Consider the following 18,839-nt stretch of genomic DNA (forward strand, 5'->3'; position numbering starts at 1 on the left):
GAAAAAGAACATTTAAACATTTATTCTAATTCAATTTAAGGACATATTATTATTATAGAAGACTTCCGAAAAATCATTTTGTTTATTTAATTCTTAAATAATAACGGAAATAAACTAGTAATTTGCTATTATTTTAATTTAGTTATATATGAAAATAGTTACATAAATGATTTTCTTTCATTAGATAGATCATTCATTCACTTATGTACATTTATAGTTTGCCAATGACTTGAAACTGGTTTAGAGAAAAAGTTCAATTTGGTTTTAATGAAATTATTCTTGTGAAAAGTATTTTGCTACATATATTGAAATAGGAACGTAGATTACAGAATGACAGAATCATTTCAGTGTTAAGAGTTGAATAATTTACGGAAATGAAGTAAAACTGTAAGTATCTTGAAAGACTAAATTTATTTCCGTATAGATAACCTCCGGACATTTATTGTTTATACTTTAGGGTTTGAGTACCTGTCAACTTGGACTCTTATATCTACAGTCAACTTTCTCGAATCTAAGTACTGGTATCAATCAGAATTCATAACCTTGAGTGAGCTGAAGTTGTACATGATTTTGTGCCTGCATTGCATATTTCTCGTGCCTTGACAGTGATTATGTAGCTTAAAGAAGTTACAGAGCTCCTTTAAATTGAGATGTAACCGTCACAATTTATTAATTGTGATATAATTATGTGAAACGGGTGCTATGTCGATTTGTATAAACCTAATTACTCGTCTCCTCGGTTTGAACGCTGGAATGGTTGGCAAGTGAGAGACAACATGACGACATAATTTGTTTATTCAACAGTATACCTAGTATTTCACCTAAAAGTATCATTTTAGTTTTACTAGATCATTGATGAAATAAAACTTATCAATGCAATTTAGTAATCAAAGTGCAATCTTTCAATTTCAAGTTAAACTTTAAACATCTAATGGACATTAATAAAAAGGCATATTTGATTCTTTTAATTACACCATACACACTAGAAGTGTGGTACATCAGAAAGGAGGAACATTAACGTGGAACATAAGTTCATACTGACAGATGAAAATGATTCATTTTTCTTATAAGGTTTAAAATTATTTGTCAGTCATTAACTAATTAATCGTCTTTTGATCAGCTTAAGGATATTAGAAAAGTTAAATTTTGTTTTATTTTCACCAATAAATTCTCAATATTTTAATATAAATTTATCGTAGAGATGCATAAATCTTTCCTAAATCACTTGAGAGAATGTAGTTTTTTATCTTTATTTTAGTTACTTTTAAAAACTAAATTCTTAGGAATGTTCCACAAATTATTCTAAATGATTAACAGTATTCGGTCGTGGAGAATATTAGGTTTTTGATTGAGATCATAGACCGAATCCTGAGAGAGGGATCATGGATACTCACTGCTAAGGAGTCCCAAAATAGGACGAAACGTCTTTTTAGTGATTCCATGTTTTCAATGATCGTCTCACATCAATCGGTTCATGATCTCAATCAAAAATTAAGTGATGAAGCCAAAGTTGGTTTCTTGATGAATGAATTATTTTTTCACAATTTATGATGATAAATTGAATATTTATTTTTTTACTCTTAAAAAGGTGTTACTTTTATTAGCTAATAAATAACTGATTAAAATCAATGAAATATACTATTCAAATTTAAACTTGAAGCATAAATGTTACTAAGATATTTTAATTTACATTGAAGTGTAACAGTTTCATTTGAAGAATGAAAGGTGCGAAAATAATTTATTTCAAATCAAAATTATTTAGTGCTAGTTTTATCGATCGACAACTTGGAAATAAACTTATAGGGAAAAATGAAACAAGAACTTTAAAAAGACACACTATAATTAATAATAGAAAACGTAGATTGAGATTATGAACCGGTTGATGCTAGACCACCATTACAAACCCGGAAGCACTGGACGGCCGTTTCGTCCCAGTACGAGACTCCTCAGCGGTGTGTACACATGATCTCTTGACCGGGATTCGAACCCATGACCTTCGTTCTCGCGCACGAACGCCTGACCTCTAGATCACTGAGTCGGTACCCAACGGTGTTAACGTCTAACTTCAGCCGCGCAATATCTTGGATTGGTTGAAGTTGGACATTAACATTAATAGATAACGGCTCAGTGGTCTAGGGATCAAGCATTCTTGTACGGGACCTAAGGTCATGGGTTCGAATCCCGGCCAAGAGATCATGTGTACACACCGCTGAGGAGCCCCATACTGGGACGAAACGGGCATCCAGTGCTTCCAGGTTTTCAATGGTGGTCTAGCATCAACCGCTTCATGATCTCAATCAAAAACATAATGATCTCGACAACCCCATACCGGTAAAAACATAGATGTTTCATATTGAAAATATGAAACCGCATATTTCTAATCTATTTGAAATAAGCAGATAAAAAGTGTATCATAACCAGATACAATTTGATATCACAAAATCGAAACCAGTCATACTGTTGGTTAAAAAAGGATAGAAAGTAACTCTATCACATGAACTATTACTGTTTTTTTCTATTGACCTACCAAGTTCTTTTAGATATATATCGGATTGTTTCATGTTTTATAGTAAGAGTAAAGAATATCTATTTCTATTCAATTAATTTCTTGTGATTTTTTAGAAAACTAATTTGAAATTGAATAGCTTTGATAAAACTGGTGTTCAGTACGTACGTCTCTTCCTGGATTCCACCGCTAGCTATTATCCATCTTTGCTTATAATGCTTGTGAATTAAGGCTATATCGAGGCAGTACACACATTATGCACATAGGCCAATAAGGGACTGATCAATTGCAGCCCTAAAACTCAGTGAAAAGATTCAACTAAACAATAACAAGTGAATTATCAAAAATAGTCAGACTTTTTCAAGTATCGAATAGAACAGTCTATCAGAGTTGAAGAAGTGTTGTACAATCCGATAACAAAAACTGTCGAATGTGCACAAATATTGAATACAAGTTATGTAGAAGTCTTAAAGGACATTAGAAGTAATAATTTATGGAAAAAGTATGGAAGATAATCGTTTAATTCACGATGGTGAAAAATTCAATATTCATTAACACTTACGACTTGTAAATTTGGTGAAATGCTAACACCATGGAAGAATAAGAGATTGAGCATGACTCTTTTGTATACCGAGATCTAGCTTCCATTGGCAAATGGCTATAGCTTCACACATCAATAAACGTCTAATCCAGATCTTCAATTCAGATCTTATAACTTCGCAGATGATATCGAATAATGATCTTCCAAGTGGCATGTAACCACAGTTGATCATGTGTCCAAATGTTGGACTATTAATTGACCTACATGCTACTTAAGATAGATATTCAGAGTAGTGCTTGGATATACGTTTAAGGAGTTCATTCTTCATACATGTAAGATCAATATAATCGGGTTTGCTAGAGCAAATAAATCGATAAATGGATATCGGATTGATTCAAAGCAGCAGTTTATCCTTTACAGTTTCCCGAAGAAGGTACTTACAGGATAAACCAATGCAGAGCCCTTTTGAATGAAAGGTCTTTCTCGGGGATTTGGGCAATTTCTTCCTCAATATCTCCACTATTATATCTCCCTTTAATCCATTGTTCTTAAGTAAAACTTTCTTTGAAACGATGATTTGACGTTTTCAATTATATCCATATAGCCCGTCATTTATGAAGACCGTAGATACTATAAGGATTCTTATAATACTTTATTTCAAGTCTTTTATGTCTATATAAATGCTGAGACGTTTTTCTTAAATCGTAAATTTGTATTTTTATAAAATATTCTTTCAATAAAGCTCTGCAAAAAAAATTAAAATCAACTTGCTTATACGACTAAACAGACTATACCGGTGATCGTTTCTTGCAAATTCTATATGATGTAAACATTTTCAGACAGATTTTATAGTGAAAATGTACTTTATCATTTAACGTTTACAAAAATAGACACCAATATTTTATATAAATAAAATATTAATGTTTTATTATCATGTTAAACAGAAAATTCTTTTTCAATTAAATGTCTATAGAAATGTTACTATTTGAAAATAATGCCGGAATTGTATTTGTGTTAGAATAAGATACTCAATAAATTATGTTAGAATTTCCTGCTGTGCAATTATTAATATTCTTTGAAATTTCAATTAATACTTTTATAATACTAGGATTTATTACTATCAACTAGAACTGAGTAATATATATGTATGAAATGGGAGAACACCAACCCAATCACACTTCATGGCGAAACTCTGGAAGAGGTGGAAACATTCACGTACCTGAGAAGCATCGTTGATAAACAAGGAGGATCGGATGCTGATGTAAAGGCGAGGATCAGCAAGGCAAGGACAGCATCCCTACAAACGAAGAACATATGGAACTCAAAACAACTGTCAACTAACTTCAAAGTGAGAATCTTCAATACGAACGTCAAGACAGTCCTACTGTACGGAGCTGAAGCGTGGAGAACTACTACATCCATCGTCAAGAAGGTACAAGTATTTATAAACAGTTGTTCACGCAAAATACTCAACATTCACTGGCCGGATACTATCAGCAACAACGTTTTATGGGAAAGGATAAACCAGCTTCCAGCTGAAGAGGAAATTAGGAAAAGACGTTGGAAGTGGATCGGACATACATTAAGGAAATCACCAATGTGCATTACAAGGCAATCCCTAATTTGGAATCCGGGAGGGAAGCGAAAAAGAGGAAGGCCAAAGAACACATCACGTTGGGAAATAGAAGCCGATATGAAAAAGATGAATATTAACTGGAAAGAACTGGAAAGGAAGGCTCAGGACAGAGTTGGATGGAGAATGCTGGTGAGTGGCCTATGCTCCTCGACGAGGGGTAACAGGCGTAAGTAAGTAAGTAATGATATCGGAAGATCTTAGTTACTGATGAATTGTAATGTAAAATCTAAAGGACATTTTCATTGAACCTATATTTTTGCAGTCTCAAACACTTGTTGTCACAAAAACAGTTTTAATTTCATTTTATTTTATGCTTATTTAAATAACGTTAAATTAATAGATTGAAAAAAACAATACAGTTTAAATAATGATTGACTAATATTCTGTAAATCCATACAATGTTCATTCAATAGGATGAAATCATTTTAACGACAGTTCGACAGAAAGATAGTTTGTTTCATGGAATGATTTTAACTGAACAACTATTAAAAACTAGGGAACACTCGTAATTTATCATGTTCTAGTATTGGATTTCTCAATGGTCGAGTCCTATGATTAAATCAAAGATCAAGATAACTTTTCAGTTCTGTCTGATTTATAGTATTTGTCTAGATAATTTTAGTCCACAAAGTAAATTACCTTCACTGCTGTATTAAAATTCAATTAGATCAACTAAATTTCAGTATTTTCATAAGTAAAGTCTCCACAAAATCCCTTTCTGATAATAATAATATGCTCACTAGTGACTGGCTTCAAGATATATTTCCTGGAGTTCTAGTGAGAAGCAGTGATCAGTGGAGTTCAACCACGTCTGTCGTTGAGATATCAACTCACTGAGGACAATTGGTGAACGGTTTTTCAAGCTTCATGGACTGGTTGAAGTTAGACATTAACACCGTTGGATGCCGGCCGGCTCAGTGGTCTGTCGGTTAAGTGCTCTGGCGCGAGGCGAGATTGTGGATGTGCACTGTCGAGGAGTCCCATAATAGGACGAAACGGCTGTTCAGTGTTTCCAAGTTTTCCATGGCGGTCTAGCTTCAATCGACACATGATTTCAACTATAGAAATACTGAAATCTCCACAAAACCCCTTCTGATCTATAAATTTCAGTGAAAAAGTAAATATTTGTTCGATTTTATCTGAATAAATATCTTACTAAAACAATACCTGACTGTTTTTAAATTGAAATTTCGTCTATTTTTCTATCGAAAAAAAACATAAATTTTTATAGAACAAATAATTTATCACATTTGATAACTATACAAAAAGTAAACACACTAGTCAGTAAAACATGAATACTTATGGAATGTCTAAAAATCTTGATAGAAACAAAAAGTATACTCAAAAATGTATTAAAAACTACTTTTTAAAACGTAATAAATTTTATAGTCCAGACACATGATTTGGAATTCTGTAAATTATATTTTTTTGACAAAAAATAATTTATTATTCATAAAAAATCACCCCCAAAAATTGGTTGATGATAATTACAATTACAGTAGAGAAGATTTCTACATGCAATCATGTGCCTACACACTATCCAAACACTAAAAGGCAACATTATATTTATATAGTTGTATGTAATCGTTCTGCTCATCATTTATTTGGACATCTGATTCTTTCCATGAAAGTTGTGTTTATGAGTCAATCACAATATTTTAAGCTTTGTATTTCTCTTTACAAATATTAATTTTACTTTATGACTGATCGTTTTGCAAATATTCTAAGGTATGACAGAGTTTAATCATCTGACTTTCTTTGGATTTGATATAACATGCTTTTACATTAATTGTACTACTTACTGTCCTTCAAATATGCTGTCTAGCTATTGATCCGCTATTGTTAACTGTTGTGGATATCTGGATATTTTACTGCAGCAAAACATAGTAATGATGTCTAGTTTAAACCATTCTTTCGTAGCATGCAATTACTATCAATTTGTGTATCTATATTCATGAATATACTTCACAGTACATGTTTATCAGGATGCCCCCATAACGAGTTTGTAAATAGTTTCCATTGAACACCAACATCATATGCGGTAACCACAGTCATTAGACCAATAGTTAGTTAAAATTATAGCCTATAAGATTAGCAACAAAGTAGGCAAATCATATATAAAGAAATTTACCACCAATATTGATTAAGATTCATAAATAGGTTAAAATAATAATGATAAACAGAATAAACAACATATGAATAAGATAATTAGAAGCATTCTTTCAACCTACAAAAAAATAATTTATAAAAAAACTATGATGAGCTTAAAAGATAAATGCCTTTTTGTCCTAACCGCATTATAATTGTAAAAAACAGGAACAAAGAATTTTGTTAAAATAAACAAAATGAGATAGAATATCTTTTGTTGTTATCATTATTATTATTATTATTATCGTTAGTATCTATACAGACAGACATATTGTAAATAACTACGCCCAATACATTCATTATCCTTTTAGATTACAATAACTTTACTAAACGAACATTAACAATGTATATATATATATTTAAAAATTATTGTAAATTTACTATTATACTCTGATCAACCAAGATACATTTGACAAATTCATTCATTTGAATGAATCATCAATATATATATGTAGAACAAACAACTCATCTGTAGTGTTTACAATTTTTTGCGGTAAATATATAGAAAGGGAAATAAATTTGAGAATAATTGGATGAGAAAGTGAATCACTTAAAGGTAATTTATTTATAATAGTGTAGTAATGATAAAGCTAAATGGAACGGTTGTAATAATATTTTATAAAACATTCACAGTAATAGTGTACCAAACTTTGGGAGGTCAATTCATTTTACAGGAATTTATTATCAGACAATATTTTCTTTCGAACTAGACTATTTCGTTGAAGTTATATTAGTCAATAAATTGCAGATTAGCCTTTATTAAGAAAACTTAGATAAATAATTATATTTTTATTCAAAATATCTGTTTGTACAATCAGAAACTTGCATATATATATCAGCCATTATTCTGAAAATTCAATCGGCCATTGAAGTAAAAAAAACTGAAGATGTTTTAGGATATACAATCAATTTAAAGTGTGCATGATCATTTCTATTCGAAACAGTAAAGGCATCTTAAGTGTCGAGTCACAATCACGTCTTTCGATAGAAATGATTGTTATTAACTTCTTCTTGTTTCCTATTCATATATGAAAGAGTTATATATTGTTACTTATAAAAAATTTATTTGATGACAGAAATGTCAAGTTAAAGATGATAAACTGAGTGGATTAATTTGTTAACAATGAGTCTATTCTTCCTTGAAATTATGAAAAACAAAAACATAAAAACGAAAATATTTCATTGAATACTTAGATAAAATGAGGGAATTTCAGCAAAAAGAATTTGTTTGTCAACAGTGTCATTTTCTAGAGCAGTAGGATTGTACTTATAGTTAATCTAGACATTTCTAGTGTGATGTGAGCTACTTATGGGGACAGATAAAAGGAGTACATTGCAGAGATTGAAAGTGTAACGCTTATTGGCAGAAGATTAAATGAAGAGGAAAAGGAAGTAAAACAGAGAGCGATTGGAATAACAACAGAGTTGTAAGAATGATGGATTATGTAAAGGATGACTCAAGGAAAATGCACAAATGTTGTATTCAATGTATGATTTCCATATTCCACATAAAAACTGTGTGATTTCTCATTGAATAATTATTCATTTTACTGTACCTGAGTTTCCATTCACTACACTGGTTATCTACTGCCACTAAAATCTTTATTTAAAATGACTCAACGTAAGATATACTGGCTTCTAAGGTAGCCAGATAACAATTTATTAGTCCAGGTTTATCTTTTCTGTTTAAGAAGTTTATATCCAACCCATTAGTTCACTAAATTCCTAACAGCCCGTTGTTACCTTGTAAATGGTTATGGACAAGTGTTCGCTTGTATTCTTTACCTTATTTATGAAAGTTGAGTAGACAATCATATCTCGGTCATGTATATTACTTTCAATATTATCTTTCAGGTATTTCGTAACTTAAAATGATGATTAACACCTAATACCTCTGTTATTGATGAGATAATATTTTATTTTTTTGTAAACTGAAACATATAAGAAATAACTATGAATGCAACTGTAATGTCTTAGTTTATGATATCATCGAAAAGAAAAGTTTCTTCCTTAAAAAAAATGTTTAATTTTGTTCAGGAACACAACGACAACTTTTGTGGTACCAAAATAAACTGTTAAATAAAGTTTATTCTTGATATAATTAACAAGCAGCTGACTGTAAATTCCCTGCAAAGATAAAGGTATTGAATAACGTTAATCAGGCGTACATCTGTAGTAAAAATCATGTAATAGTTGACGTTTGTTTTTTCAAAACGTTTTTACCTGGAACTTATCAGTAATATGGTTTTTACAAAAAATCGTTCCTCAACCACAAACCATTTCAACTTGGACCATAAATCATAACCACATATATCTGTATACAAAACGTTTTTATTTAAAACGTAATTTTTGGATTTATCTCGTTCCTACATTTATTTAGTTGTGAATAGTATGTGGCAACAAAGTACTGGTCACATGAATTAGTTATCATTAATACCTATTCAAATAATTATGGTTTGCTTCTTGACTGCTTGTTGCTAAAAATTATACAAAACGTAAATTTTTCATAAATAAAGTACAAGGTATCTTTTAGCTAATAGATGAATGACTAAGCAAAACAGTTGCTTAATTCTTCAAGAACGATTAATAGTAACTTCATGTCTCATAATTGCTGACTAAGTGATGTATAGAGAGAGGGGGATTAGTAAGAACGTCTTATTTTGATGTAAAAAATGTGTAGTCACCAAGTCAACTAAATCGATACCACTATATTAACGCACGTTCAAGTTCTTTCAATGTTTTGCTTATTGTTCAAAGATTGAATTCATCATGTTTATTTCCAAATGTTTATACTGTAGAATAATTCCTAATTATTTTGAATGAATGAAAAATGTATATAAGGATAAGGAAACTTTGTAAAACAAAGGACTATGTCAAGTTAAATGAAATAAACTTGTGATTTACTTTAAAATAGTCAAAATAGATTAATGAAAATTTCGTGGTCTGGATTTCATCAGTAATGAATGGAGTTGATGAGCCTTAGAAAAATTTTAAACACAATCATCATCATTATTATTAGTTTTATTCAATATTATATTTTTGGTACAGTATATAATTCTCAGCATAATGTATTTCAACAAGTTTCCGTTCCTTCATCGATCGTGACGACAAATATTGAGTGATAGCCAGTTAAACGTTAGCAGTTCAGTCAATCGATATCTAAATAGTGTGCATCTTTTGGGTTGCATATTGCCAGCAACCACGAAATCTCTGATTGCGTCTTTGTAACTTGTACAACGAAAGGTTGTACAATTTTCAGAAACGCACATGAATAGGTTATGCGATTAATAGCTATAATGATGTATTCAAACAAACAAAATTAGATAAGCAAAGATGGATAGTGGCTAACAGTGGAATCCAAGACGCGCGTTTCGTCCTATTTGGAACTCGTCAGCTGGATGGACTTGCATCTCAGAGTTGATGTTCACTCTGGGACTCGAATCCAGTACCTTTCGCTTCAAACGCCATCACGTTATCCACTCAGCTACTGAGTCCTGATAGCCACTTGCTTGTGCAATATGGTGAAGTTTAAATTCATTTAGTATTGTTTGTTTGAATCTTCCCATTGATGTTCAAGACTGCAACTGGTCAATCTCTAATTAGCATAAGTGCACATTGTGCGTATTGCCTCGATATAGCCTTATTTCACAAGCATGGTAAGCAATGATGGATAGTGGCTTGCAGTGGAATCCAGGACGCGCGCTTCGTCCTCTTTGGGACTCGTCAGCTGGATGTACCTGTTGAAATATCTAGATAGCAAGAAAAGGTAGCCCAGATTTTCAAGCAGGTTTTTGTAGTATTGATGCTTCAACCGAGAAGTAAGCAATGCCATATATATATATATATATATATATATATATATATATTATACATAAATAGTAACAAAGTCATTGTCCACTAATTAAGTCATTGTCCACTAATTTCAGTTCTGAAAATTTTCAGGACATGCTTTTATATAAATAACTTCTAATACATTTTGTGTACAGAAAAATGTACAATCAAAATAATGCATGAGTTCCAAGTCAAGAAGACGCATAACGAAAGTAGAATATTTCAAGTCGATATTTAGAAATACTTTAAATATTTCCCTAATGAAATTACCATTTCTTTTTTATTTTGGTATTATTACTAACATATATGTGTGTACCTTTTATAGAATGTTACTGGTACCTATTCCTTAGAAAAATAAAATTGCTGAAATAATTTTCTAATGGAAATAGTGTTTAATTTACCAAATTACCTTAATAACAGTGAATTAGTAAGAAATAATACGGTAGTGTTGAATAAATTGAAACTAAGCAAATGATATATGCTATTGATGTTAGTTTAAATACTAAATATATATTTCATTTGAACAACTAGTTATTATGTGTATAAATGTTTTTTGGAATATACTTGAAACTTGGGTAACAATGTAGAGTATTAAGTGAGTAACTAAACAATAGGAAGAAAATGAAGTTAGTCTTGACAAAATTAAAGGACATCTTGTGTTGTGAATTTTGGCGGGCAAAAATAGAAATATAAATCGATTTTAAAAAAAACAGTAAACAAAATGTGATGTTAGGGAACCAGTCTTTCAGAGATTTGAACATCGTAAAAAACTCTATATTACGTATTAACAAAAGTATTGACAAACGACCATCATTCCATGTGTAAAATAAATATTCATAATTTCTTTTTCTCTACAGTCACAAATATAATGTTAGTTCTTTCAAATATAAACGGTCATAGTGATTAAATAATAACTAAAATCATGGAAATGGTTTGTAGTGACGGTTACTTTGTTAAGCCCATGTAACTTATTCTACTTTCTGGACAGGCCAGTTTATCCATTCCTCTAGAATCACGTTTTGACCTTATTAATTATTCACTTATTAATCTTGACTGTTTTTATGTAAGCGTATGCGTGTGCGTTTCTTACCTTACTTATCACATGTCTGTAGCTTCATTTCCTGTGATTATAAAAATCGATCAACGCTTAATAAATGGAGTTGGCTTATATGCCTTCTCCATTGCGCGTTGTTTAGCTTTACGCTCTTCTCTTCGCTTCCTTCCCTTAGCCCTGTCCAGATCAATGAGTGTACAAGATATATGTATTCGAAAATTTATTCTCGTATTTGACTTGTTTAATTCCATTATTCGTTAACGCAACCTAAGTTGATAATTATACACGAGAATTGATGATATATTTACTTTAACAGCGATCAACATACGATCTAATTGGAACCAGATATTGGGCCACCTAAGGTTCAATACAATCATCATAAACAGGTAACCATTAATATACCAGTATATGGAATATATCTATTATCTGTTTATCAATGAATATCAATTTCAAATAATCTTATATTGAATTTCATATATACACAAATGAATATCGATGATGCCGATTCGACATGTTATTTTATTACCGTGTGTGATATTGTTTTTTTAATCGTTTTTTTTCATTTAAACAGTCAAAACACAAGAATAGAAAAAATAAAATTTCAGTGGTGTTTTTTTCGAAAAATAAAATATCGTTTAATAAGCAAAGATGGATAGTGGTTAGCAGTGAAATCCAAGACGCGCGTTTCGTCCTGTTTCGGACTCGTCAGCTGGATGTATCTGCATCCAAGAGTTGATGTTCACTCTGAGACTCAAACGCAGTACCGTTCGCTCCAAACGCCATCGCGTTACCACTTAGCTACTGAGTCCTGATAGATACTTGGTTGTGCAATGGGGTGAAGTATAAATTCACTTAGTATTGTTTGTTTGAATTTTTCCATTGATGTGCTAGGACCGCAACTGGTCAATCTCTTATTGGCATATGTGTATACTGTGCGTACTGCCTCGATATAGCCTTATTTCACAAGCATGGTAAACAATGATGGATAGTGGCTAGCAGTGGAATCCATCGAGGCACTACGCACAGTATGCACATATGCCAATAAAAGACTGATCAATTGCAGTCCTAAACATCAATGGGAAGATCCAAACAAACAATACTAAGTGAATTGAAATATCGTTTTGTTTTCAGTAAAATATGGGAAGTTTAAATGATCTTTTTTTTAATGAAAAGAATCCAAGTATCAGTTGGTGTTTTATCACTAACAATAGGAACAGTAAAGATAGTAATAGTATCAACAGCGGAGGTAGAAATTAGTTAATGTAATTGTTTATTTCTTTTTTCCTGTTGACTTTTTCCTGTTTACTCTTCATAGTTATTTATTCTTTAAAAATAAAAGTATTTCAACTTAGTTGAAAACTAAAATAATAAATGAAAACACAAATTAAATTTGCTGACTAATTGTTTAAATATTTATTTGAAGCAAATTGACTAATGGCTATGAATCGAAATGGAATGCTTGAATTGGAAGTATAATACTGAAAATTCCATTGTTTGAGATATAAATTAATTTAGTTACTTATTAAGAATCAATTTAGGAAAAAGATCCCTTACTATTGTCCAAAAAAATTTTGGTAGTTTTTCAACCAGTCTGATATGAAAGATAACCTTCTAAAAATCCGTCAATTAGGGGTTAGAAAAAAATCAAATAAATTTAGATAAATCTAAATAATTTTTTTCGAAACATGAGAACTCTTCGTAGAGAAAGATAATTACCCCTAAAGTAGATTCCAAATTTACCTCTAGAGCAAGTGAATAAGCTTATTATTATATAATCATTAGGTCATTACTACTGATACAACACTGAAGTCCTTTGTCATCACGCTCTTTACAGAAACCCAATGTAAGGATATTGGTCTGGTTGTACCTATAAGGAATGGTTGCCTATTTCCCCCTAGAACTATTCTGTGTAAATGAACAACACTAATGTATTGTTTATAGATGCTACCTTTTAATAAAACGCATTTATTTTGCATAATTTCTATCCTTTAAAAGTTCTGGTTTATCTTAATGTCAATGGATATTATTGTTTGTTGAGATCTAAATGTTTTATTTGAATAATTTGACCACTGTAACTATCATTACAGGAAACACTTCTCTATCCGTCTATCATGCATATTCACTGTGTGTAATGCTGTTAAGAAACTTGAACAATCAACAACAGACATCAAGACAAGAACAGGAATATATACTGAATCAAAAAAAACACTTCTGTTTAAATAAAGACATAGATTTATATGATGGTCTTATCTAGTAAGTTTTACTCCATTGATATAAACATCAAACTATAAATTTAGACGTAACATAAGTTGTCCGTTTTTTCTTATATTTATGTTATATTATCTTTTATCATAAACAGTAAGGGTTCGTTAGAAAATATTTATAAAATTTTAATTACATTACTCAGTAATCTTCATTAACATAGTTACTGATAATATAGTCCACATATAGACTCATACGATTTAGTAATGACTGAGAACATAGTGAAGTGTAATATTATCAAGCCTATACAAAATTGACTGATTGTTGTAAAATATACTGGAAGATAATGAAATCACTGTTTTAAATTCATAACAGCCATGGAGATAAACTCCAAGAGAACAATTATATTTCAAAATGAATGTTCAGTGTGGCCAGACGCACACATTTTGTTCGCGCAAAAAAATTATATAATTGGTTGTAAACCATTCCTAAGCATAATCTTATTGCCTGAATTCAAAGAACCGTATTTATAATTTATCGAATGTGATATTTATATATTTTTGAATTTTTATTGAAAAGATTGTCTAAGTAGCTTGAGTTGTTTCGAATGATAAGTTTCGTTAAGCTACCTTAGATTAATGCATAATGAGTAAAAGTTCGAATAGTAATGTTAGGACTCTGAAATACCTTAAGTTACACAACTTTTACACGTATGTTGTAAGCGTAAATTTTGATTTACAGAACACATGGTAACTAATTTTTCAAAAATGATCGACTGCAGAATTTTATTCAAACTAGTATAGATGGCCATACGGTTAGATATTGTTTATTTAGTTAGTAGTAAAAAAAGCAAAATTACTATTTTGAATGAAGTAAACATCAAACTGAATCTTCGAAGCCATATACACTGAAATTCTAATTACAATATCTGTAAGATATTTGAATAACTTGTATGGAAATTTCAAGGCTTAACTTGTAACTCTAATTCTATCCATTGACAGAAACATATCTTGAAAACATAAAAACTATTAGTCATCATATTATTAATGACAATCAAGAGAAGCGTCTCTATTCAACATCCATACTTTTACAGATTATTCGTTTTTTTCATATTTTGAAAAGTAACTTGGAAAGTGCTATAAAGGAAAATGGATTGGAAAATAAGCGGACATATTCTTTTTACACATGAATTGACATGTGTAACCTTCACATCAATAGCTCCAGTTTACATGGTTAAAAAAGGAACTTATGAAAACTTATTTGTTATACAGAACTATCATTAGAATAATTATTCAAAAAATATTTTTTTAAATTTTTTATCGAAAGTTGAACAGTCTAAATCTCACGATGAAAATTTAACTGTCAGTTGTCAGTTGAATATCGAATCATTTATTCTAGTAAACGCAATATATCCTAGATAAAACTTGATAGAGAAAGAAAAATACCACACTTCTATAACTTGTAAAATGTTATTTAATAATAACGGTAACAGTGAATTAGACATGAACTGAACTAAAACTAGTCACTGAAGTGACATAATATGATATATATATATATATATATATCATACTATATGTAATAATCTGAAATGAACAGAACATAGAGGTTTTAAATGTATATAATCAGGAAATTTATAGAACAAACTCAGTTGTTAAATAATTACTGAAGAAAACATACCTTGGAATTCATCATAATTTCTAACCGATTCAACAATGGAATGATTGTTATTATGCGTTGTATCGATTGAATGTGTATATGAACTAGACGAAATATCATCATCATCATTATCATTCGTTGAAATATTGGATAAATTGTGAATTTTATCCCTTCTCATAGTGAATACCTAAAAACAAATTATATGTTTTAGTCCATGATTAACAATTAAATTAAACCATTATATATAGAAATTGTATTTGGAATAATCTCAGTGACTGAAATTTAAATAATTCCAACGTTTCGTCCATGAGGAAGTGTAGACGAGTTGGAATTATTTGGGTTTCAAACACTGAGATCATTTCAAATATAATTTTCATATATAATGGCTTATCTATACTCGGGGCCCAATTTTTGTCACACTATTCATTCTAATATTGACGAATATTCGGTGAGACTACAATTAATGGACAACTTTTGAGCGACGCTAGACGGACCTTGGGAGTGTCCACCTAATAACTAGGACCAAAAAGAGGGTTGTAAACCTGTTTGAGAAATTAGAATTATGATTTACAGTTGATAGTTAAGGTTAGGAATTAGATTTAGGGTTTTCAGCTATAATGCCAAAACTCTATTTAAGCAAATGGGTGAATGCATTTTACGCTAAATTCCACGACCTGTTATTCTAAATCTGATTGGTTCTTCTATGAATTATAGTTTCGCCGAATATTTGTATAAATGAAATCAAAGTCTGAATAAATACATTTAATCAGTAGTTGAACATGATACTTGTTTGAATTAGTTAATAAAAGTTATATAAAATTAATTGAATATATTTTTAAACACTTCAATTTAAATTTTCATCACAAATAAACTTATAAAAATAGATTAAACATGATTTTTGTTTTCAAAATGATTAATTTTAGCAATGGTTACAATAATTAAACAGAATAAAAGCAGTTGTATAATAAATACTGACATTTTCTAAGATTCATGAACCCTATGATTAGTGCATTGAGTTTTTAAATGATTGATACTGGGTTTCAATAACTACATTTGCAGTATCTCAAGAAAAAACTATAGATTACAGGACATAGCTGTAAAAAAAATCATATGAACATAGTTTGTGACTGTATCAAAACATACAGACACGGTGATAATTAAGCTGAAAACTTCGATCTGTTAAACTCTTACTCAGAAGTCTAAAAATATTTTACTATTTTTAATACGTATAGTTCTTAGTGTGATTCATGTATGAGGTTATACATATACACGGCTGAGTAGCGTTAGGAGAAATCAAGATAATATTCCAGTAATTTTTGGTTTTCAGTGACTCTTTGATAAATGTTACATCATGAGAAAAACCAATTCTAAAAGAAAGAACCAAGGTATTGTGAAAACCTGAAGTACTAGATTATTTATTTAGGTTTTCATTACCGCTTACTTATATAAGTAAACATTCGTATAGAGGATATTAATAGAATTAGGCACATTCGCAGTTTGTTGACTATATATAAATAATTATGAAGATTTGTATTTTTTTTTCATTATGATTTTCATAACTAAATTTAAACAATCGCTATCTGAGTATCGGATTCCAACGGAGGAAGAAATCAGGAAGAAGCGCTGGAAGTGGATAGGATACATTTTGAGGAAATCACCCAACTTTGTCACAAGGCAAGCCCTCACATGATGTCCTGAAGGCTAAAGGAAAAGAGGAAGACCAAAGAACACATTACGCCGAGAAATAGAGACGGACATGAGAAGAATGAACAAAAATTGGGTAGAACTAGAAAGGAAGGCCTAGGACAGAGTAGGTTGGAGAATGCCGGTGGGCGGCTTATGCTTCATTGGGAGTAACAGGCGTAGGTAAGTAAGTAAGTATCTGAGTATCGACTTCTAGAATGAAGACGTGAATAGTACTTTCATTAAAATTTAGTCATTTTTTGTAATAATGATTATTAGTCGAATGAAATATGAATATTTTACTCAGAACTCGTCAATAGATATTTGATCAGCTCAATAAATAACGCTTTCATGTTTAAACTAATTGGCAGTGTAATCAGAGTTAACATCAACACTTATGATACCGACATATATTACTGATAAATTTCAAACAACGTAACTTACACCTCAAATTTCACTATTACATAATAATATTAAGAATATAATCATTTCTTTATGTTCATAAATCTACCATAAATATTGTCAAGCTAAATGATACTTATGTTACAAAACTGAAAAGCATTAATTTATAAACTGTGGTATTCCATTAATCATTTCCAAACTGAATATTTATTACAGTAGTGAACCTTGTTTTCTATTTTTGCAAGATTTTTAATTTGTTAAAAATGTTCATAACAAAAGAATAAAAACTAAATGTCAATGATTTAAGTCATATTACTAGGGTTTTAAAGCAAAGAAATAAATGAACAAAGAATATTTTTTAATAGTTGAGATCATGAATCAATTGAAGCTAAAACACCATGGAAAACCTGGAAGCACTGGACGGCCGTTTCGTCCTATTGTGGGACTCCTCAACAGTGCGCGTACACGATCCCGCCTCACGAGATTCGGACCCAGGACCTATCAGTCTCGCGCGCGAACGCTTGACCATTAGACCACTGAGCCGACATCCAAAGGTGTTAGTGTCTAACTTCAACCGATCAACGAAATTGATTCATGATCTCAACTATTAAAATTACTATAATATCCACAAAATCCCTTCTGATATTAATATTCTTTTAATTAAATCTGCTGTTATATGTTTTAACTATTTTCTTATTAATAAGTTTTATTCTTTTACTGACTTATTGAAGACTAATTTTAATATTGTTATATGAAAATTTAAAAAAAATCAAAGATTTACACTGAAATCTATTTCACACAGTCAAAAATAAATATTCATGTCAATTACCAGACAAAACATTTACAATCTTCTTTTTTGTACTTCCATCCCAAGAAATCTCATCCTATTTACATTCTTTTTAATGTCTACAGTCAAAATTAATGAAGAATATCCTAGTCGAGTTATTTCATACCAATAAAAAAGTCTGTTTTTTCTAGGAACGCCTACTGAAACCAGTGAAATTTATTCCAAAATATATCATTAATGATATTAATGTTAGCTCTGATCACAAAAACCTAAAGGTCTACATCTAAAACTAATGAATATCAACTGGTGTTAATGGGCTGTTAAAGAATTTTCGAATCTTAAATGAGATAAATTACATTGATATATTTCAACATTGCTACGGAGATCTTGAAA

The 18,839-nt window shown here is 30.5% G+C and overlaps 1 protein-coding gene across 1 annotated transcript; it reads right to left on the reverse strand.

Moving 5' to 3' along the window:
* Positions 1–7,940: 7,940 nt before the first annotated feature.
* On the reverse strand, positions 7,941–15,752 carry Smp_168250 (hypothetical protein; the record flags this gene model as incomplete). Its single annotated transcript, XM_018794819.1, has 2 exons — positions 7,941–7,969; positions 15,596–15,752. The coding sequence occupies 2 exons, from the start codon at positions 15,750–15,752 to the stop codon at positions 7,941–7,943; spliced, it is 186 nt and encodes a 61-aa protein (XP_018649194.1).
* Positions 15,753–18,839: the final 3,087 nt, after the last annotated feature.

Source organism: Schistosoma mansoni, chromosome 1 (genome assembly GCF_000237925.1).
Source record: "Schistosoma mansoni strain Puerto Rico chromosome 1, complete genome".
Classification (NCBI taxonomy): domain Eukaryota; kingdom Metazoa; phylum Platyhelminthes; class Trematoda; order Strigeidida; family Schistosomatidae; genus Schistosoma; species Schistosoma mansoni.